This window comes from Amphiura filiformis, chromosome 20 (genome assembly GCF_039555335.1).
Source record: "Amphiura filiformis chromosome 20, Afil_fr2py, whole genome shotgun sequence".
NCBI lineage: Eukaryota > Metazoa > Echinodermata > Ophiuroidea > Amphilepidida > Amphiuridae > Amphiura > Amphiura filiformis.
This window is the reverse complement of record NC_092647.1, coordinates 41,850,846-41,874,308: the sequence shown is the minus strand read 5'-3', so window position 1 is coordinate 41,874,308 and position 23,463 is coordinate 41,850,846. Positions and strand designations below refer to the sequence as shown.

Below are 23,463 nucleotides of genomic sequence, written 5' to 3'. Positions count from 1 at the left end.
TGGGGAAAAAATCCATATCTTCAATACGAAAGGTCAAAATTGTCAATTGATTGTCGGCTTTTCATCCCACCTACATACACTATAAGTATAATGCGGACCTATTTTCTCAATAATTATAAAATGCGACATTTTGGTGACTCAAATTTATGTATAGGCTTTCCACTTTTATTTAAGCTATAATTCGCCACTCTTTCTGATTAATAAGTCCAGCCCAGCCCAAAATACCTCAAATAGTTTCTGTATTTTACCGGAACTCATTAGGGTTACACAAAGGGCGCATTCATTTAGTGGTGTGCCCCTTATTAGTGCGGTATAAGCGTACCCATTTTTTATATGATATGAAAGTAAAGGAAAATGCCTGGCAGGCAATAGCATTCCAATGCTGTAGTGATGGTAAGTAATGTTTTATGCAAATAATATGATATTTAGGCTTACAAACATAACCTAAAGAATGTTTCCATATTTTAAATCGACTGATGCAGAAAAAGTCCAAATTCAGATTTATGCCTCCACCCCGGTTTTACATAAATAATGTTTGGCCCCAGTTCTAGGTCCCCATATCATGGCCATATGCATCTGCCCATGGCAGACGATGTGTGAGGGTCTGGGGTGGTAAATCATTGGTTATTGATATAAAAATGCGTTTGCCATGGAGGTTCAACCATTTTTGTCATCTTTTCCGCACTAGCGGAATTCTTGACGTTTTGGCCCCAATAATTAAACGATGTTATTTTGGGCGGAATAAAGATGTAATGCGTTGTTATCAGTCAAATTCATAATTATAATTAATAATTAAGAGGGCAAATAAATAAGTAGGAATATGTAGGAATGGATATATAGCGCTTTGCAATGGATATCTTCATAAACTATCATGCAGAACAACCAAAACCACGAGCGTTGGTATCCTATCATTGCGTGTTCTTTTAAAATAAATTCTTGTTTATTTCTATAATTTGTGAATCAGGCATTAAAACACACTTAGGCCCTAGCAATGTAGGCCTACACAAGTTCGGAACGAGACTTTTTATCTTTTGACGCGTATTTCGGTCAAATGCCAAAATTGATTGCTCAATGAATCATGAAATGAGAGCAGTACTACTTTGATGATACCGATCTCAAGTGGATATCAGCCAATGAAAAAAGTATTCACCGGAAATATATTTGTGGGAGTTGAATTTTGTTGAACTCGACAGATATATATTTGGTTGGTCACCGTGGGTGGTCTCATATATAACACTTGTGAGGGCTGTCATATTAGTCGTCGCTTCAATCATATCTTATGATATTTATTTATATATTTATTTATTTATTTATTTATTTATTTATTTATTTATTTATTTATTTATTTATTTATTTATTTATTTATTTATTTTTTTATTTATTTATTTATTTATTTATTTATTTACTTATTTATTGACTTATTTATTTATTTTTTATTTATTTACTTATTTATCTATTGACTCATTCATTTCTTGATTTGTTTTGCAGTTGAAACCTACAAGAAGGTATGGGTCAACCTCCGCGCCTGTTACAGGCAGGTCGTAAATGCCCCCAAAAGCAAATCTTTTGACTCCTATTCAGGTCAGGGGCGTAACCAGACCTGACCTTCCGGGGGGGGGCAGATTGAAAAATTTCCCAATTTCTGATCAAAAGAGGTGGAGTCGGTGGGGTCCAGGGGTCCAAGCAGGGGATCAAGGGGCTGAGCGCCATGAAGCTCCTGTTTTTTGGCATATTAGAAAATATCAGTGTTTCAGAGAACAAATTTCACAATGAAAGTTATAGTAGGCCTATAGATCTTCTCTCTTTCTTTCCCTTTTCTCTTCTCCCTTGAGTCCCTTCCCTTTTCTCTTCTCCTTCCCCTTTTTCCCTCTTTTTCTTTTCTTCTTTCCCTTTCTCTTCCCTCTTTCTTTCCCTTTTTTCTCGTTTCCCTTTCTCTTCTTTCCCTTTCTCTTCCCTCTTTTTTCTTCCCTCTTTTTCTCCGAGGCTTTCCCCCTTTTCCCCTTCCCAATTTTTTACTCTCCTTCCAGGTTTTTTGTGTCCGGGGGGCAACTTGCACCCCGGCCCCCACTGGTTACGCCACTGCTCCTATTTAGACCCATTTATACAGACATTAAATCATGACAATAGTTCAATGGAGAATAAGATTTTATTAACTTCGTTAAAGAAATTCTCTAAATTTTGCTTACCTTGGTCAACGGGCAATACTTGTTAACAGTCGGGCAACGCTGTAAATTGTAGAAATATATCTTTCTCCGGTTCATAGTTTTATATTCGAAGCCGCATATATTTTGACGCCCAAAACGTATTCGAAGCCGAATATTCGGCTTCGAATATTCACTTTGAACCAGCCTTTACTCGCAAACGAATTATATTGGAACCAACTGAAATATGTGTGTTATCACTGCTCAATATTCAGATATTGGAGTTAATTTGGTACTTGAGCTGCGGTAGATGCTTGAGACCAAGACTACCGTAAAATGGGGTAACTTCGGTCAGCGGTGTAATTTTGGTCGGTCAAATATATTTTTGTGGCGCCCTCTACGGAGGCGCCACAATATAGGCATGACTTTGTGAAAAGCTTCTAATTTCACTCTTGCTAGATTGACTTCGCAATTGTTTTGCTAAAATTATGCCCAGCGCAGAAATAAAACCACAATTTGGTTGGATTTTATTTTATTATTGTTTTCTGATATGCACGGGATAAAATGGTGAGCGTATATTTTTTGTTTAAAATACAAAATTAGGATTTATAAAAACACCAAATAAATCCTGACCTTTGTATGCGTTCAACCAGTTTACCGTGTGCCTTAGAACCCGATAGACGGTGACATTTGACCATACACTAGGATCCACAACATGCTCATCTATCATGGGAACAGTTCTTAAACCCTAATACATTTGTACATTCATCCTTTGAAAATTTGGGTACACAACTTCGAGGTCAAATTTTGCGCTATGATTATGTAATTGAGGTTATTGGACTATGCCATTGGGATGAGACTCTTGTGGTCCATAGTGATAAGATCAATTAACGAGGCCTCTTAAACTGATGGCTTTTGTTTGCTAATTACCATAGAATCTCTATAGCGGTTATTGCCAAAGTTGCAATATGGTGGCACAATTGGGCGGCACACTGTATGCAAACAACACGGCATATTACTACCTCCATGATTGGATTAAGTAAATAACTAAATCCTGTTATCTACCCAGCAATGTTGGCTTATCTTAATAATTGTAACAAACTGTAGTGTACTAAATGGTACAAGACAGAAAAGGCAAACAGACAGAAATTTAGAGTTTTAAATTAGAGAGTTGACAGGAAGTTGTAAGAGTTAAATTGTTATGGATATGATTGGTGTAAGCGCGAAAATGTTGAATGTCAGATCAAAGTCATCCGAGGTGAATTAAGTAATGTCAATCACAAATTGTTACAGGTCATTTGAGGTGGATTAAGTTTATATTTGGATTGTCAGAACACCTTCCCCAATCAAACACATTTCTCTTGCATTTGATCATCTTCTACTTCCCTAGAAAACTCATTATAATACCAAATCTACACACCATGGAATTCACCATATCACGTCCAAGTTCACATTGGGCGCCACATTCTTTTTTAAAGGATTTTTTTATTTTAAATGGTCATTTTTTCGTACAGCAATATTGTTTTTAGGCATATATGGTATCAATTTGTTAAGAAATATATTTGGAAGAACTAATAGTCGCTCATGTCCAATTTCCTCGAAATTTACGAAAAAATCGGGATTTTTGACCAAAAATTAGCATTTTTTTACATTTTTTTCAGAAAAAATAAAAATCGATATTTGTGAGCAAGAATGTGTGCTTGATTAATTTTGCAATGGGTCAAATGTCACAAAAAATAACAACTTGCCCATACAGCGAAGATCAATTTTTTTGGATTTTTTTCTTCATGGAATGTAATACACTGACCAAAGTTGCCCCAAATGCGGGGTAACTTTGGTCAGGCTATTTTTAACCCCTAGGACACCCTTACAAAATTATTAAAATATCTTTTTCAACTTCAAGGTGTAGAAGGGAACCCTAATGTCATAAACAAGAGATAATTAGAAATGTAATGGGTAATTGGGTTTTGTTTGGAAGCAGTGGTTTAAAAACTCTGAAAAGTGCCCAAAGTTACCCCATTTTACGGTACCTTGATGTGGCGGCCAATTTAAAGAATTATAGGCCTACTTATTTGAAAATCTTTGCTGATAATTATGGACAAATCCCGGGGACAAATAGAGAGATAATTTATTTTATTAGGCTACCTTAAAAAAAAAAATGCTTTTTACAAGCCTGATAGCAGAAAATCATGATGTAAAATGACGGTATATGAGCCAATTAGTATGGTGTCCCACTTACCCCATTCCACTTGGGGTATGTGGGACAGTGGTTCTTGATACAAAATTGCATATAATGCCTCCAACAAGCTCAAAAATTTATTTAATACTGAACACGTCTATTGAATGACTTGATTATTGATTTTGTGGCTGAAAATCGCAAATCGTTGGGTGTTTTGGGTGGGTTTGTCTCATATCCCTGTACTGTAAAAACCAAGAGAATGTGAAAAAAAAATCTGCCTCATGTATTCAGATGAAATCAATAAACACAGGCCTAAGCCTAATAATATTATTATTTTTTGGTATAGGCCGCGTTAGCCTATATAATGAATGCCCAAATTATCCAATATATACCCTAAATATGCATTGCTGTAAAACATGTTCTCTTATAAATGTAATAATATCATGAATTATATATATGTGTCCAATTTACCCCTACCCAAGGGGTCCCACTTACCCAAAGTGGTGGGGTAAAAAATGAGTCACCATAATTGGCCCCTGTACCCAAAACTAACACTAGACATTGTCTTAGGATTATACTTGAATTATAAAGATTATTATTAAGTCCAATCAGGGCCGTTCTTAGGGATTTTGCCTCTCCCTGCCGCCCGCCCCACCAAAGCATACCTAAAAGGTGTTAAGGGGGGTTACCCCCTTGAAAACTCATCCGTTTTGACCTGATTTGTATACTGCCCACGACCGTTTTCCTTCTTTTCCGCCCTGTGTTTTCTGTTTCTCTTTTCGCCCCCATTTTTTTCCTTTTTATCTGCCCTATTATTTTTTCTTCCCTTTTCTTTCTCCATTCCCATTTTTTCTTTTTTCGCCCTTTTTTTCGGCGCCCCTCTGCGTTTGCCGCCCTAAGCGACCGCCTTACCTGGCCTAATGGTCGGAACGGCCCTGCGGTCCAATCTTTATTCACTTAGGCCTACATGAGTATGATCCAATAGCCTACTACTCCTTAATAAGACTACATGTATAGTGTCTCACTTATTAGGCTCCACTCATGCTCGAATTTCGCGAAAGTAAAGGGGTTATTTTCGGATAAAGAAACGCGATTCGCGAAACTCAAAAAAGGGGTAACTAATTCTAATTTGAAACATTGTCACTAATTTCGAAATTTTTGACATTGGACACTCAAAAATTTCTGAAAATGTGATATTCTTAGCAATAGGTTTTGACACACCAACCCAGAAGAAGCCAAACGGTTGCAGTCACCCGCTGCCTGCTAATTGATTGAAAGTGAGCCCTCTATAATTTTATTTATTGTTATTGACTTCTAAACATTCCGTACACACGTGCTTCCCACCGTGCCGGTTGGTATTTACATCATCATGATCATGGTCATCCAGTCTTGGTTACATAGGAACGTCGTCCATGAGACTCAGCGAGTCTAGTCTTGGTCAGATCAAGCAAAGAATGACAGCCGATAGTAATTAATTGTGTACATTTGCTTGTATAATTTACAAACTATTGTGTGTGGACTTCAAGTATACTGCTGCTTCACCTTCATGCATGACCACACAGACTGTAAACAGTGACTGATTGGTGCTACGTGTGTACGTGCAGTGCAGTAGAAAATGCTATGATGACTATATGAGCTTGCCCTTGTATGCTTGAGTAAGTAAGCTTAAAAAACTTGAACAAAACACTAGCGATGTATGACAAAAAACTAGACTTGCCAGTCTTTAATAATAGATAGACGAATCCAACAAGCTAAGTGATGGTCAGAATTCATACTGTTTCCTATCCGCACCAAACTGGTGTTAAGTGTTGTGACTGGATAAGCCAAAAATCGATGTTATAACATGTATAAGGCCGTGTAAAATTAATATTTTGGTTCTCGTCCCTCCCTCCTCAATTTCTGGAATTTGTCAGATTTTTTTATTTTTTTTAGATTTTTCAATTTTTTTAGACTTTTTTTGGAATGATTTATGAAATCTTCATACATATAAATAATAAGTTTATTAGAGAACAAGCATCACTTCCAAGTCTTTTTGTGGTACTCTAGGGGTTTATCCTCAGAATCTCACATTTGAAAAAAAAAAAAGAAGAAGGGCCTCATCGTTTCCTCGAGCACTGTTGGAGAAGACCGAAAACAACTGACAATGCTAATTTTACATTAAAAAAAAAAACAAAACCACCTCCCTCCCTCATCAATTCATGAAAATCCTCTGGACGAGAACCAAAACATTAATTTTATACGGCCTAACCATGATAAACTCATGATGAACTATCAGTCATAATAGTGTATTGTGTTGTAAACCTTTTATCATTCTTTTGTGTATGTTTAAATAAGGTTTGCCTGTTATAATGAAGACTGAATTAAAAAGACTAGTTTGCGTACATACGTATGACATCCTGTCAACCAGACCAAAAATTAGATCCAATAATTGGAGTACCAAGTCCAAGGAGCTACGACTATGTGTATGTGCCGCCGCGTTTTAGCATGCATTCATTACCATATTCACATGTACATAGTCGTGGAGTGGACTTTTCGCTGCTCATAAAAATCACTCAAAAATCATCTTTTTAAATATTTCTTTGGACAAAGGCTGATGCGCAGAATAAGTTGAGCAATCACAGATGACATACATCAGTGACACAGGTTTCTAAAGCGAGTATTTTACTAGATATAGTAATGCAAACTTGCCAAAATAAAACCCTGGAGGCACTCTACGGGAGTATCTACAACTTGAGAACAAGTCCTCAAACGTTCAAAATTTGTAGTTACTACAACTAACCAAAAATGCCATACTGGGCAGGTCAGCAACCAATCACGCTCTGCCTTTGCCATGCGCCTATTTTTTTGGGGGGGCTTTGAAGGAGAGCCCCTGGGTAAAAGCAGGGGCGGCCAAAATGAAGGGGTGGCGGAAGAAGAAGGGGAGGCAAAAAGAGGGGCGGCGGAAGAAGAAGGGGCGGCAAAAAGAATTGGTAAAGAAAAAAGGGTGGACAAAATTTGAAATATAAAATTTATAAAAAATTTTGAAAAAATGGTACTATACATCAAAATGTGTTGCTTTTAGGGCGCTAGTGCCTATAATCCTTTTTGGCTCTGAGCGGAGCTTATCAGTGCCTTTGTCATGCAACTAACTAGCATTCATTTTCAGGCCACAATACGCTGTTGGTTTTTATGCTAAGGATCATTTAATGACTGATATGAAGGCTTAAGTTTCGTTTCTAAGTTTGGCTAAGTTATTTTTGAATCGATTGCACTCCAGATTTTATTGAAATTCAGGCGATAAAAGTATTATTTTTGGGTAAAAAGACCAAAATAGTCACGATAATCGAGTTATATCTTGGTTCCCTGTGTGTGCTAGAGATTATTCTGGTCTGTATAATTTAAGATGCGTAATACAGACGGAAACCAATGGAGGTACATTTCTTAAGATTTAGTTCAGATCAGAAATTATTTGACTACTTCTTAACTTTTCTTCACTATTTCTTTATAATTTCAATAAAGAGATAGGTAAGGAATGTCAAAAATAGTCAAGAACATGTCTGAATCTTGAATAAATCCCGAATAAATCTGAACAAATGACTTTTCTGGGGACTATTTGGCTTGCGCAAGTGCAGTACTGAAAAGCACTGTGCCGATTTTTTTGTTATAGGTCACGTTTATACCGATAAGCTGCGATGCTCAACAAACTTCGTACTTTTCTATGAGGCTATTTTGAACCAATAAATCGATTAGTTTTTCTTGATTGATGACATCACCATTTCTGAACCAATCAGCAAACAGTTTTGTGTGATTGATCGATTCTTGCAGTAATTATCTCCACAGCAGCCAGTTTGGTTCCGCCTTCCACACAAACATTTTTGTGGAGGAGCGTAACCAAACTGGCTGCATAGGAGACTAAGTTCACTGACCCACTGACCTTGCAAACTCAACCACAGAGAGCTACGGTGCATAATCGAGGTGAAAATACGCTAGTTTGTTTACATGAGCTTCTGGTAAATGTCATTCAAGCATTTACGAGCATACCATAATATTTTTTTAATTAAATATAAAGATGTTTATTTAAGTTATTTGTAAAATTCAGCGATGGACTTAATCTAGAAGTGGTTTGATTTTAGTTGTAAACGCTGGACTCGACCGGCATGACAAGTTGAACATGTGAAGTTCCAAATTCGGAAGCCATGTACTACTATTCCATGTAATGTAGGTCTCACACGCATACCTAACTGCTCCGAGGTTATACCGACTACTAGATTGTCTACTTTTGTACTTTCGTAAGTGATGAAATTGAAGAAAAAATCATGAAGTGAAATCTATCAGAAATAAACACTGATGTGATGTAGGCTAGTCCTGCTTAATCGGAGTACAGCATCCAGGCAGATCCAGATCCGAACAGAACTTACGATTGTTCGGTTGGACCGGGTTCAACACACATGACACAACAGACATGTCAGGACAGAACAGTTTTGGTGTTTACAAAAAAATGCAAATGATCTCAAGTCACAAAAATTTGTTATAAAATTTCATTTATTGTCTCGCCTCAGTATTTCTGTCTGTCCGGGGGTGTGGATGTCCGTGTGTCCGTCCGAGCTGTATCTGGGGAACTGTAAGACCTACGGGGCGCTTACTTGGTGGGAGGAAGGTTATCTAAGTTTGCTCCGTAATTGTATGTTTTCGGTGAAAAATAATGCAAATTAACATAGCTAATTTGCATAATTTATGCGAAAATCAGCGCAAATTGATAAAATTTCATTTCTGAACTTTGTTCAGGATGGGACTTAGTAATCACTATTTCCGCCTGTGTGTGGGGGTGGGATGTCCGATTCAGTCCGAATGTCCTTCCGGAGCTGTATCTGGGGAACCGTAAGACCTACGGGGACGCTACTTGGTGGGAGGAAGGGTATCCAAGTTTGCTCCGTAATCATATGTTTTCGGTGAAAATATGCAAATTAACATAGCTAATTTGCATGATTTATGCGGATATCAGCGCAAGTTGATAGCGGCGCATGGTAACGAAACCTTGTGACAGGAATGATACACACCTGCTGATCACCTGATTAGTTTTTGGCGAAAAGTATGCGCATTTAGTTGTTAAGTTGCATAATTTATGCGGAACGCTTCTACAAAATGGTTGGAAATCTGAAGAAATCCGCCTTGTGAAGCTGTTTCTGGGGATCCGTAAGAATGCTAAGCCCTATGATGATGAAACGTGGTGGGGGTAGCATGACCAGAGGATCTCGACCTGATTCGATTTTCAGCGCAAAATATGGTAATTACCTACCTAATTTGCATAATTTATGCAAAATATGCAAAAACCTTTTTTCTCGGAGACTAGGGGTCGCACATTCTTCAAACTTGGTGGGCGGGTGCATCTTGACCCCAGACAGAACAAGTTTGTATTGGTTAGTGGGTGAAGGTCACTCGAGGTCATCCAGGGGTCATCTAAGGTCAAATTACTAAAACTGTCGTATGGGCATGAAACTTGGTGGGTACAGTTAACATTTAGAGTCAAATTTTCTGACGGTCATTTTGGGGTCATCCGAGGTCACTTAGGGGTCATCCGAGGTCAAATTACTAAAAACTGTCGTATGAGCATGAAACTTGATGGATACACTTAACATTATGAGTCACATTTTCGGACGGTTATTTCGGGGTCATCTGAGCTCACAAGGGGTCATCTGAGGTCAAATTTCTAAAAACTCGTATGGGCATGAAACTTGGTGGGTACAGTCAACATTTAGAGTCAAATTATCGGACGGTCATTTCGGGGTCATCCGAGGTCACCTAAGTCAAATTACTAAAAACTTGTATGGGCATGAAACTTGGTGGGTACACTTAACATTTAGAGTCAAATTTTTAGACGGTTATTTCGGGGTCATCTGAGGTCACCAAGGGGTCATCTGAGGTCAAATTACTAAAACTGTTGTATGGGCATGAAACTTTGTGGGTACAGTCAACATTTAGAGTCAAATTTTTGGAAGGTCATTTCGGGGTCATCCGAGGTCACCCAGGGGTCATCTAAGGTTAAGTTACTAAAAACTCGCATGGGCATGAAACTTGGTGGGTACAGTCAACAATTCAAGCCAAATTTTTGGAATGTCATTTTGGGGTCATCCAAGGTCACTCAGGGGTCATCTGTGGTCAAATTACTAAAACCTCATGTGGATGAAACTTATTGATGGATGTATTATGCTCTGCAAATAAGATATAGCTACCAACCAGCAAGATGTATGATTGCATGTGATCTGGCACATACAATGTATATGATTTCACCTGTTGCACATTCGACTGCAATTACTTTCACATTCAAAAAAGCACAGAGCCACAGCGCCATTGGTGCTCTTGTTTTTTGTTGTTGTTGTTTTTTTTGCTCTTCACTTTTTCAAACCACCAAAAAAAAATTGGGTCAACCTTTTTGGGCTGTTGGGGAAGGGGGCAAAATTTTCTTCAGCCTCCCGGGGTAGTTTTCCCTGACATTGGACGCAAACCATTCTTTTTTAATTCTGCCTTCATCAATTTATACAGTATAGTCATGATCAGATGATGGTAGTCCTGCAAGCATAGTGAGAAACATCCCACCGTTGTGTCCTCCGTCATATGGGTGTCTATAATAGTATCGTGCTACGGTGGGAACCTTATAATTGTGTACATTTTACAACAGTGCATGTTCTGGCCACACAAATTCAATTGACCGCCTGAACGAAACATGTGGGCACTGGGCAGCGTGTCGTGTCATATGTTGCCTCCAAATTCTCTTAGCATGCTATGCGGATAAACTTACCATGCTTAAATTTACTTGGCGCTATCACGATCTTCCGCTACGTGTTTCATGACTCCTTATTGTCCAACTTAGTGGAGAGTATTTACATACATACACGTTTTGTAAAAGGCTAATGAAAGTCGATTTCAAAGACTTGATTCCCTAAGATTCAAAATTGCGAGGGGTAAAAATTATTACTTTTTATTAATTACCGTACTGACGCGAGTATAGTCCCACCTTCGAGTAAAGTTCCACCCCCAAATTTTCGAAAAATTTCAGAAATTAAAAAAATTTTGGCTTTGCATTGTCCCTGGACCTAGACCTAAATGCTAGGATCATTCATGGTTGATTTAAAAAAAAAAATTGAATTTTGCACGGTATTTTGTGTTTTTAATATGAAAATTGATACTTTGTTTTCATGTCATACTCTATTAACCCTAACCCAACTAGGACTCACTAAAGCTCACTATTAAAACCACTCTGCGTGCATGCATTCCACGGGACTTGATGACACAATCAGACGAAGTCATATATACCCAGGAATCGTTGGCGGGCCAACGTCAACTGTGTGGCTACATGCTGGGGATCTTCTGCGTGGCATCGAGGGGTCCGAGGTTCAATCCCGGGGTGCCAAATGACTTTTTTCTTCATCTTCTCTCCTTTTTCGTTTCTTCTTTCCCTTCCGATAGCAAAAAAAAACACGGGTAGGGTTAGGGTTAATGATATCAAAATGCATTCAAATTCAATGCATTTTGATATCAAAGTAATAGAGTATGACATGAAAACAAAGTATCAATTTTCATATTAAAAACACAAAACACTGTGCAAAATTCAATTTAAAAATTTTTTTTTTTAGGTCAACCATGAATGATCCTACCATTTAGGTCTAGGTCCAGGGAGTATCATAATCCGAAAAAATTAAAAACCTAAAAAAAAAAAAAAAAAAAAAAAATTGAAATTGGAGTATAGTCCTACCCCCAACTTTGAAAAATGTTCACCCAAAAACGGGGTGGGACTATACTCGCGTCAGTACGGTAATATACTTTTAACTATTTTTGTATTTAAACTGCAGTGATTTCAAAAGTCTAAACGTGTCAAAAAAAGCACCCAACCACCACTAGCATCAAGAAACAGATATGGCAGAGATATCTGATCCCGACATTGCATCGTTCTCCATCGTCGACTATGTCGTCTTCTCCCTCGTACTTGCTGTCTCAATCGGCATTGGACTCTACCATGCCCTGACAGGGGGTAAACAAAAGACTACACAAGAGATCTTTGTGGCAGATCGCAAGATGAATTCTATTCCAGTTGGATTTTCCCTATTGGCTAGTTGGATTTCGGCCATCGCATTGCTAGGGACACCAGCTGAGTGTTACTCATATGGCACCATGTTTTGGTACATCTGCGGTAGTTACATCTTCATGACACTTATCTCGGCACATCTGTTCATCCCAACTTTTTATCAACTTGGAATAACAAGTGTTTATCAGGTAAGATGACCATACAATAGACAAGCTAATTCAGCAGAAATTACAGCACCTGTACTGCACCACTACACTAAACCCATTAAGGGGGTACTACACCCCTGGCCAATTTTGTGCCTATTTTTGCATTTTTCTCAAAAACTATAGAGCATTGATCACAAGTAAGATATGTATATTATAGGGGCAAGGACTACAACTACTGCACTGAGAATTTTATTTCAGCACAGACAACAGTTGTGGAGTTACAGTCAAAAATGAGGGAAAACCCATTTTTGATCAATAAATCAATAACTACTAGCCTTGAGTTGCTGAATTTTCAGTGCAGTAGTTGCAGTCCTTGCCCCTATAATATACATATCTTACTTGTCACCAATGCTCTATAATTTTTGAGAAAAATGCAAAAATAGGCACAAAAATGGTCAGGGGTGTAGTACCCTTAAAGCCATAATGTTTGATTTGCTTCACAGCGATGCCCTCAATTTAACTCCATCAGATTTCTACTTTTTGCATAATTATAATGCCCAGTGGTGTACTAAAATACCACGTAAAAGACTAAGCCTGAAGTGCTTTAATAACAGTAAAATATTAACTTTTAATATTGAAACTGGGTCGACCCGGTTTTATTCAGAGTTCATCGATCAAGTGCATGCTAACATCTCCTGTGGATGTCGGCTTATGTGTACACACATCGAGCGCGACGGCGTACCGGTAAAAGGGGGTCTATTGGAGCTGCAAACCGGGCTGCGAACAAGTAAAATGGGGTCTTTTAGAACCGCGAATAGTCAAAATCAAGGGTCTTCCTGGTTGAAAATCACCAGAAAAAAACAGAAATATGAGGAATGAGAAATTTTTGGGTCTTTTAGAGCTGAAATTATCAAAATCGGAGCTCTATTTTGGTCAAATATGGGGGTTCTTATGGAGCTACGAAATCCAAAAGTAGGTCTTTCCTGGGGAACATACCCGTATGGTCATTTGTGTTGAGTGCCCCCCCGGACACCATGTACCCCAAAGTTCAACCGGCTTGTATATAACGAAGCTATCTACAGCATATTCCTTATTGTTGAAATTGTTGCTTGTTTTTTGCTTGTTATGCCTCCACCGCGAGGCATACTGTTTTTGCAATGTCCGTGATTCCGTGCTTCCGTCCGGATGCTATATCTCGGGCATGGATGGGCCGATTGACTTCAGATTTTCAGGATAGGTGGGTCATGGTCAAAAACTCTGGCTACTTTTTTTTGGGTGTGGTTCAAGGTAAAAGGTCATTTGAGGTCAGGAGGCCCATTTTCCTTATTTACCTCAAACTTGGTGGGTGGGTGCATCTTGACCCCAGACAGAACAAGTTTGTATTGGTTAGTGGGTCAAGGTCTTCTGAGGTCATGCAGGGGTCATTTGAGGTCAAATTAGCAAAAATAGTCATATGGCCATGAAACTTGGTAGGTACAGTCAACATTTAGAGCCACATTTTGGAACGTCATTTTGGGGTCATTTGGGGTCACCTAGGGGTCATCTGAGGTCAAATTAGTAAAAACTGTTGTATGGGCATGAAACTTGGAGGGTACAGTCAACATTTAGAGCCTAATTTTTGGAAGGTCATTTTGGGGTCATCCAGGGTCATCCAGGGGTCATCTGAGGTCAAATTAGTAAAAACTGTTGTATGGGCATGAAATTTGGTGGGTACAGTCAATATTTAGAGCCAAATTTTTGGAAGGTCATTTCGGGGTCATCTGAGGTCATCCAGGGGTCATCTGAGGTCAAAATAGTAAAAACTGACGTATGGGCATGAAATTTGGTGGATACAGTCAACATTTAGAGCCAAAGTTTTGGAAGGTCATTTTGGGGTCACCAGGGGTCATCTGAGGTCAAATTAGTAAAAAATATTGTATGGGCATGAAACTTGGTGGGTACAGTCAACATTTAGAGCCAAATTTTTGGAAGGTAATTTTGGGGTCACCAGGGGTCATCTGAGGTCAAATTAGTAAAAACTACTCTATGGGCATGAAACATGGAGGGTACAGTCAACATTTAGAGCCAATTTTTCAGGCGGTCATTTTGGGGTCATCCGGGGTCACCCAGGAGTCATTGAAGGTTGTTTTGGGGTCATCCAGGTGTCATCTAAGGTCAAATTCAGTCTCCTCTTTTAGGCTTGAAGCTTTGTATCAACTTGTGAGTGCCACATCACTCCCTTTGGTGGAGGCATCACGGTTGACGCTTGGCGTCGAAAACCGCGACATCCGAGAACGGCGGTCCATCTAGTTTTTTGCTTGTTATTTTTAGTGTCATCTGTGAATAGCACTGCTATGTATTTTCATTTTGTTTTTCAGTACCTGGAGATGCGGTTCTCAGTGGCTGTTCGGCTCATTGGTTCCATTGCATTCATTTTATACATGGTGAGAATAATGTATTTTATGATTATAAGATCCTCTGGTATTTTCTGGTATGTTTCAGATGATACCTTAAAAAAAAGCCTATTCCCAAAATTTCAGTTGATTCTAATTTTGCGTTTGCGAGTTATGCATGATTATGTGTATTATGCCAACTGTTATAATTTTGTTCTGTTTTAAAAAGAGCTTTGGTAGCAACGTTTGGACAGTATTTTTTGTGGGACATGAGAGCAATATCTAATTACATTCTGAATACAAAGAATGTCCTTCTGATATCAAATAATTTTGATTTTTTGAAATTCACGATATAATCAAGGACTGTCTTGAATTTGCAGGAGAGCATAAAATAGCTCTTCAGGGGCCTTCAAGGAAAGCTGTTTAGAGCATTTTAAAACAATATAATGTAAGGAGAGAATGGTCAACTAAGGAGAGCTAAAATCACTCTCCTATACATGTATATCAGATTTAAGGAGAGCAGTAGAGAGTAATTGCTCTTGCTCTCCTCAAAAGGCAGTCCGTGGATATAATACACATTTTATGGCAAATTATTAAAAATTAATATTTTTAATATTTAACTGTTCTCAAAATAAACTTTATAAATCTAATGATATGTAATTAAAGTGTATGTGGCTGGGATGAAAAGCCGACAATCAATTGAAAATTTTGACCTTTAGTATTGAAGATGCAGATTTTTTCCCCAAAACACCGAAACAATTTAGGCCTTTTAGGAAAAAAATTTATATCTTCAATATGAAAGGTCAAAACTTTCAATTAGTCGTTGGCTTTCAATATTGATCCCAGCTACATACACCCTAAGTACATGCATTGTATGATCATTAGATAGTTTACTTTGAGGACTATTATAAAGTGATGATAACTTGGTATTAAAAAGGGCATTTCATGATCCATATAGCCTCACCCCCCCCCCCACTTTTTTCAAAAAAGTTGAGATTTTTATACCACTGGAAACCTCTGGCTACATAATGTTTATGTACCAAAAATTTCTTGCAGATTAATTCGTTTAGCAACAATATCGTCAAATTGGAATTTTCGTTCTGGTATACCAGAACGAAATTACAACAGTGGCCTCTGGAGCAGTGTAATATACATGTACATAATCATGCATAACTCGCAAACGCAAAATCGCAAACAATTGAAATTTTGGGAATAAGCTTTTTTCATCGATATCTACTGAAAATTTCATAAAAAGAGGATGCTAAGAACACAAAATCATCCTTTAAGAAAGGCTAGTACTCAATAAGTTTCCCAGGGGTGCTGCTTCTCGGGTTTCCCGATTGAGGCATTGCTCTGGAGTGGACCCCATGCTATCAGGTGCTGGCACACATGAGTCTCTGAGTGTGGCTCTCTGTTTCAAAATTTTACCAATCAACCCTGATGCACAAAACTCATCTGTCTGTGAATTAAATCTGCCTATAATTAGGGTGGCCACAATGCTAGCCATTGTGTGTACCCCTGCCTACATACACAAATGTATGGTGGAAATTGTAACAGATTCTGCAGCAGTTGGAAAACTTTTGGGCATTTTGAATTCCATATAATTTGTCTCCTAGTAACTTCTGTGCAAACCCGACTACCTACTTCGATAGAAAATTTTCTGCTCGTACTGAAGGTGAATATAGCATTTTTGTACGGTCACACATAAAAAAGTTACGCACAAAATAAATTTTTGTCATCAAATAAAACTATTTTCCCAAAGATGTACAATTATGCTATATTCAGTTTTACAATCTAGACCCTCAGAGCAAAATCCTGTGCAAAAATCAGACAATTTGGTTGTGTAGTTTAGGAAATACAGGCCTTTGAAGGTCATAATTGGCACATAATAAGCGCCTCAATGGTGAAAATCACACATTTTTACCTTAAAAGTCCTGGCAAAAGAGTTATTTTTGTGATTTCAGCCATTTTAAAAATGTTGTAAAGAAGCAAATATAGCAATTATGACCCTGGATTTTTAATATTTGCATAAATGAACATTAAATAAACAAAAACAATACATATCATGCCTTCTTTGGCTTTATTCCCACAATTATCGCTTCATGAATATGCAAATTTATGACAAAATCAGGATTTTCCTAAAAATGGGGTAAAAATGGCCAATTTTGTGAATCTTTAAAAGGCTGTATCTTCGCAACGGATTGTCCGATTGAGTTGATTCAAAACGTTTTTTTAAATCATTTTGCAGAAGGAACAATCCTGACAGAAAAAGTAATTCCAGGGGTGGGTTTGAAATTTTCATGTGACCACCCTACTATAATGTACATCAAAGAAATCTGACTTATTTTGTTATGGTAATTTTAGCACTAGAGATTCAAAAACAGGAAAATGTATGTATTGACATAAGCTAAAGAGTTAATGGTTTTCAACTAAAATATAAAGTTGAGAGCATACATCTTGATCGATTTCAGGATTATATAAACTGCTGTGCCTTGATGCTTGCATTGTGTGAGATAGTTTATACAACTTCAGTCAAGTGCTGTCAGTGACGTCAATGCCTTTTTTCCGCACATGTACCTAAATCAACAATTAAATTAAAAGGACATGTGTGTACATCAGCATCAGCATGTTGATGGAGCGAAATCGCCCATCCATTGAAACGTGCAGTGGCATGTGACGCCACTGTTCAGTGTAAGGGGTGCGTGTCGCAGACTGCCCCTTTGGAAAAATATTTTCAGGTAAAATAGGGATGAGAGTTTTCTGTTAAATCAGTCCCTTTTGAATGCTCTTTCTCCTCAAACCAGGAAAAAATTCTCAATGACGAGGTGTTTCTGCCTAAGAATGGGCTATGCCAGTTGAAATCCATACATCCACTATAGAAGACATGACTTTAATCTTCCACATAGGAAGTGTGAATTTCATAATTATGTGGTTACCTGAATGGGTGAAAAAGTAGTAGAGTTGGCATTTCTGCATAGATTCATTAACGTGATGACACAATGTGATTCAATCAGACAAAAGTCGGCAATATTAATGAAATTGAGATATACATGTAGACAAATATAAGGAGCAAAAAAAAAAGAAAACAGAAGGATATAGAGATATAACATGTTCATAAATTGTTATAACTTTGGACTTTGCGATTTTGACATCAATAAGCTTTGGTACTGAGCAAGTTGGAAATAACTAAATTTTCAAAATTTATGACTTTGGTCTGAATGGATTAGATTATGTCACAAATACCGTGTTTGAATTTAGCTGCATCTGTTGAAGCACAGCTAACTGAAATTCTTGTTGATTTGAAGTGCCTCCATTAACTTGCATAATCTAATTTGTGTCATTCCTAATTAGCTCTATTCGTGAGTGTAGTACTGTGTAAGTACATACAAGTAGAGTCGATCCATTTGAAGTGCCAGAAATAGAGCAAGGAGTTTATTCATAAGGTTGCAGACAGTAATTATGACTTTACCAATATTTGTGATGGAAATTAAGCCTGTTTTGAATTATGCTATAAATTAATTTATAAATGTCAATTTATCTTCTTCAAACTTATTCAAACTATGTTAATGTTTTGAATGTAATTATTGATTCAAATCAAATTAAATTCAAATCAAATTAAATTCTAATCAAAGCAATGCAAGATATATGTGACATACACGTATCAGGGGGGAATGAGTCAGATGTCGCTAATATTGTTTTTGAAATATTTGCAAAAACAGTGTTCAAATTCTTTTTCATAATTATTATATTGTTTTCAGCCACTGATAAATTGCTCATAACTTGGTAACCAGATGTCCGATTTTGATGGGTTTCCATCAAAATGTAGCATTCGTAAACTGCCAGAAAATGATGTAAAAAACTTCTAATTGAAATTGACAACATGTGATCATGTCACATATTTTTCATAGATAAAAATCAATGTTGTTTGTGGTTTGGTTTCAGGTGATGTACATGGCAGTTGTTCTCTATGCCCCATCTTTGGCAATCAGCGCAGGTGAGTCACTCCAGCATGCTTTTTTAATGGGCTATTCCATTCGAAATACATACGCCCCTATGGAAGACATGACCTTGATCGCTCACACAGGGGGTGTGAATTTCAAATGGGATTACCTGAATGGGTGTAATGAATTATTACATTTTGATGCGAGTTTCGGGAAAACAATGTGTTTAAAATGCCTTTGCTAGAAACGTCCATACGGATGGTGAACATTACTAAACATGTTACTTGACACATGACACATTTTTGACCCTTTTTTTATTACATTATTTATTTTACATCTTGATGCTACTACGTCAGCTAAACCTAGTGATATGCTATACCAGAATCGCATGCATCATTTCTTTTCATTTGCATCATGTAAATTGCGCCACAAAACTTCCTCTGCAAAATCAAGAATTCTTTCTTATCAATGGCTGCCCTCTGTATTGTGTATCATATTCAAATTAATTATAGTTAGAGGTTAACTGCACATCGGTTATTTGGAGGGCATTGTGAAAAATCTAAACATTTTGCCTTTAGAACTGAGGAATATCAGATATTCTGAGGTCCAAAGGCAAAATGTTTAGATTTTTCACAATGCCCGACATATTTATACCGATGCAAAGTTATTAACCTCATTCATAACCGTCACTTAAATCTCTTCACTTTACAAAATATCACACAATTTTGCTCAAAAATAACAATTTTACGTTTTGCCTTTTGAAAAATCGATCAGGCTAAAACAGAACGGCCAATAACAGAAGTGTGTAAAACTGTGCAAATATGGTAACGCGCAATCCAAATACGGTGGCCAGCGCTCTCGCAATTTGTTCGACGCACAACACGGCACACTGTTGTTTATTAGTGACCGAGTTCAGCATTTCGGTTTTGCCAAATAAATATAAATGATTGGATTGCATGTATCGCGTATATTAATGAGGTTATGAATTGAGTGTAATGCCATGTTGGATTTTGCAGTGGCAGAATCTAATCAGTGCTTTTACGCAGTTGCTTCATCGTATGGACAAAGTACCTCTCTAAGAGTGTGTATATCCCAGATTGATTAGGTTAACGCACCCGATTTGAATCTGCCACTGCAAAATTCAACAGTGTTACTCTCAACTTGAGATGAGACAGACTATGGCACTCCAGATGCACTTGAACAATGTTGATGATCACAGTAAAAATCAAACAAATAAATCAGCAAGAAATGTTTTGTACATAAACATTATGTTACCAGGGCCAAATCCAAGAGCCACCGCCGCTGCCATGGGTGCCGCTCTGCAAAAATTAGAGGGGCATGTGCTGGGTGCGCCCCCCTCTAAATCCGCCCCTGGTTACCAGAGGTTTCTAGTGGTATAACTTTTTTTTGAGAAAAATGGGGGCATGATGCTGTGGATCATGAAATGCCCTTTTAAATATCTTTTATAGCTAAACTACCTAGTCATCAAATAATTAAAACCATTGATGTCATAATATGAAATATCTCAGAGGAGCTGTTACCAAGTAGCTCTAGTGATATGAATTGAGGACTATTGATTTAATAGTCAGACAAGTAGGCAGTTGTGTAAACACATAGCCAGGTACATGTATAATATTAAATGCTGGGATGAGCTCATCATGGAATCCATGCGGATAGCTTGCCATGCGTATCCCACTGCCACTTTACTTGCAGTGCTTTGATAAATAAAATGTTGATATTTGTGTCAATGGTGGGGTGCTAAAAAGGCACTTCTGTTTTCTTTGTTTTACATTAATTTTTTTTAAAAGTTCTATAAAATGTCATTTAGTGATCAGCCATTAGTAAATACAGTCAGTAGGCTTTTTCAGATGATCGCTTATAAAGTCGCTTTTGTGAGTACATTGAAATGTAAACTTACATGTAGTGCCCGTCTAAACGCACTCGCATGTAGCTACATGCAAGTTACTTTAGATGATTTTACATGTAAGATATATCTTACATGTAGCGAGCTACATTTTGAATGTAAGGCCAGTGTGAACAAGACTTGCATGTAAACTCGCATGTAAGCATGACCTTCATGACCCAATCCTATTCTGATTTACCAGTGAAGGTCACACTTACTTTTGAGTTGGCTTACAAGTAAGTCCTGTGTGGACACACACTCGCTTGTAGCATAATTTAATTGCTGGCTCGCTTGTAACAGTGCAGAATGTTGGTGCGGGGGTCTTGCTTTTTTGTAAAACATTCTTGTTGAAATTCACGATTTCGGATTCCGATTCCTTTCATAAACGGCTATTGCCGAATCATTCCGAGTCTTTCATTAGGAACAATAGAAATGCAATCTTGACCAATCACAGTTCAGGATTTGTGTGGGCGAACTTCCGATAAAATCTGTAGCGCGTGCTCACGGAGGCTCACTCTATCTCAGACCACAGACACATCAACATGGGGTTGTAGTCACGGAGCTTTTGCTCTGGTTGTTTTATCATTTATGTTCTCCGGAGTTTAAATTACAAATTATCTTTATGTTATCTGCACCAGTGATATGAAATAAAATCATCACCAAACCAATTCCTGTTGTTACCAGAACTTTTATTTAAACCAGTGGCCTACCGTAATCAGCCATGTTTACACGCTTGTATAAGTTACATTCTAAAGTAGGCTACTGTCTAAACACACCTAGTGATTTCTTAAACGTGTGTGACCCAATTAATAAGCCTTGTCCTCCTGCTTTACCTCATTAATATGCAAATATATGGACATCATATTTCTCATAACCCCAGTGAAAATCTTTGACCATTTTATAACGTTGCCATCCTTTGAAGCTTCCTTTCTACTGGAAATTGTTGCAGCATGAAATATTGCTTAATTTTGTTCAAACATTGGTTTCAATTGGGCTACCAAATTGTGAGGCTGACAACCATCGAAAGAGAAGTACTCTCCCAGGTGTGCTATATTATGGATTGATTATGCAAATATTATAGACTTCATTATTTATTGTGAATTAACAAAAACAATCAATAATGAACCAAATAACTTGTTAATTAAATTTTGCAATTAACAGAATTGAAAAGATAATTGTTGCAATTTAATAAATATAAAAATTGCAGATGTGAAGTTTGATATTTTCAAAAATATAGGTTTTAATGAAGGATAAATTATTATTATGGTATTAGAGGTAAAAAAATAGTGATGGTTGTGGTGGTCATTATCTTCATCACCATCATTTCTTTTTCATCATAATCATCATCATAACTATCATTATCGATTCATCATCATCAGGATATTAATTATTCTACCTTTTTCATTACAAGGTTCATAATTTAAGGTTCTGAATTGCCACATTTTTTCATATTTCACTAATAACCCTAACCTGAATTTTTTTTCCAAAAATTTTTAGTTAAAATCTATAAACTTTTTCAATAATAGCTGATTTTACATGATTTTGGGGAAAAAAAGAAATCTCCCAAAATGCAAAATCTGGGTTGGTCAGGCCCTAAAAATAGGGTTGTTAAATCAATTAAAAATTAATTGTTAAATCAATTCAGATAAAATTCACGAATGGGGTGTACAAACTATGCTTCCCTGCTCACTCCTGCTGCAAATCTTGCATATTATAACCCAATACTAAATTGATTATGACTAGTGTAAGCTGAAGTGATTGTATTTCACAATTGAAGGGTACTTGACACTGAGTAAATAGCTAGTAATATGGAGATTGTGGCTGTGTAGTTGGCCTCCAGGGTTGGCCCTTGATGAGTAGACAGACACTACTGACAAATAAATTTGATGGGTGCATGAATTTTACTGAGTAAACACTATCTTACATTCTTATTCAATTAAATATCCCATTCAATTGAAAAAAAAGTGCAGTGATTTATAGTGCGCTATGCACAGGCACAACACTTAGACGTTGATCCACAAGCCTCAACACACTTTACAGGTTGTCGCTGACCACTACGGCCCCACATTATTCCATAAACCATTAAATAACAATTCAGGGACTTTGCTGCTTCAATAGCGCACACCCTAGACATTCCACAAATAACCTTCACAACCAGGATCAGCTCCCCGCGTTTCGTACGGGTTACAACGAGACAAATTGGCAGAAAGTTCCTTGTCCAGGGGAATTTCAAGCTTACTCAATTTTTCCACGAGAGCGCACTACATGTAGGCACCGCAAGGGTTCGAACCCGCAACCTCTCGCACCATACAAAATGTAGTCGAACGTCTTATCGATTGAATTTGACTGCTATGAGAGTCAATTGAGAGTTCTTTGGAGACATTCATAGGTTGTCTGTTTGTTTTAACATGATAAAGCTATAAATCACAGTCACCATGGTAAAACATGATCAGATTAAAAAAAAATTTAGGCATTAAAAAAAGCGTCTTGGCTCTGTAATTAAACTGATATTATCAATATCAATTACAGTTATTCTGCTGCCACTAGGATGTATCGCACCATATGGCTGCCAACAACAACAGTGTCGGTATTAGTACCCGTAACAGCTCCCCGTTATACACCTGGGTGTAGTAGAACAAGTGAGATAAAGACCTGTTTCACACGACTATGGTTTTCCTGTTGATTACGATAATTGTATTATGACAGTAGTATCGTGTGTTCG

The 23,463-nt window shown here is 37.5% G+C and overlaps 1 protein-coding gene across 1 annotated transcript in view; it reads left to right on the top strand.

Moving 5' to 3' along the window:
* Positions 1 to 12,152: 12,152 nt before the first annotated feature.
* Positions 12,153 to 23,463, top strand: part of LOC140143100 (sodium-coupled monocarboxylate transporter 1-like) — a 28,625-nt gene continuing 17,314 nt past the window's right edge. Inside the window, exons 1-3 of the mRNA XM_072165151.1 lie at positions 12,153 to 12,567; positions 14,883 to 14,948; positions 18,840 to 18,891. Coding sequence (XP_072021252.1) covers positions 12,211 to 12,567; positions 14,883 to 14,948; positions 18,840 to 18,891 — 475 coding nt within the window. The 5' untranslated portion in view covers positions 12,153 to 12,210. The remainder of the gene's footprint in view (positions 12,568 to 14,882; positions 14,949 to 18,839; positions 18,892 to 23,463) is intronic.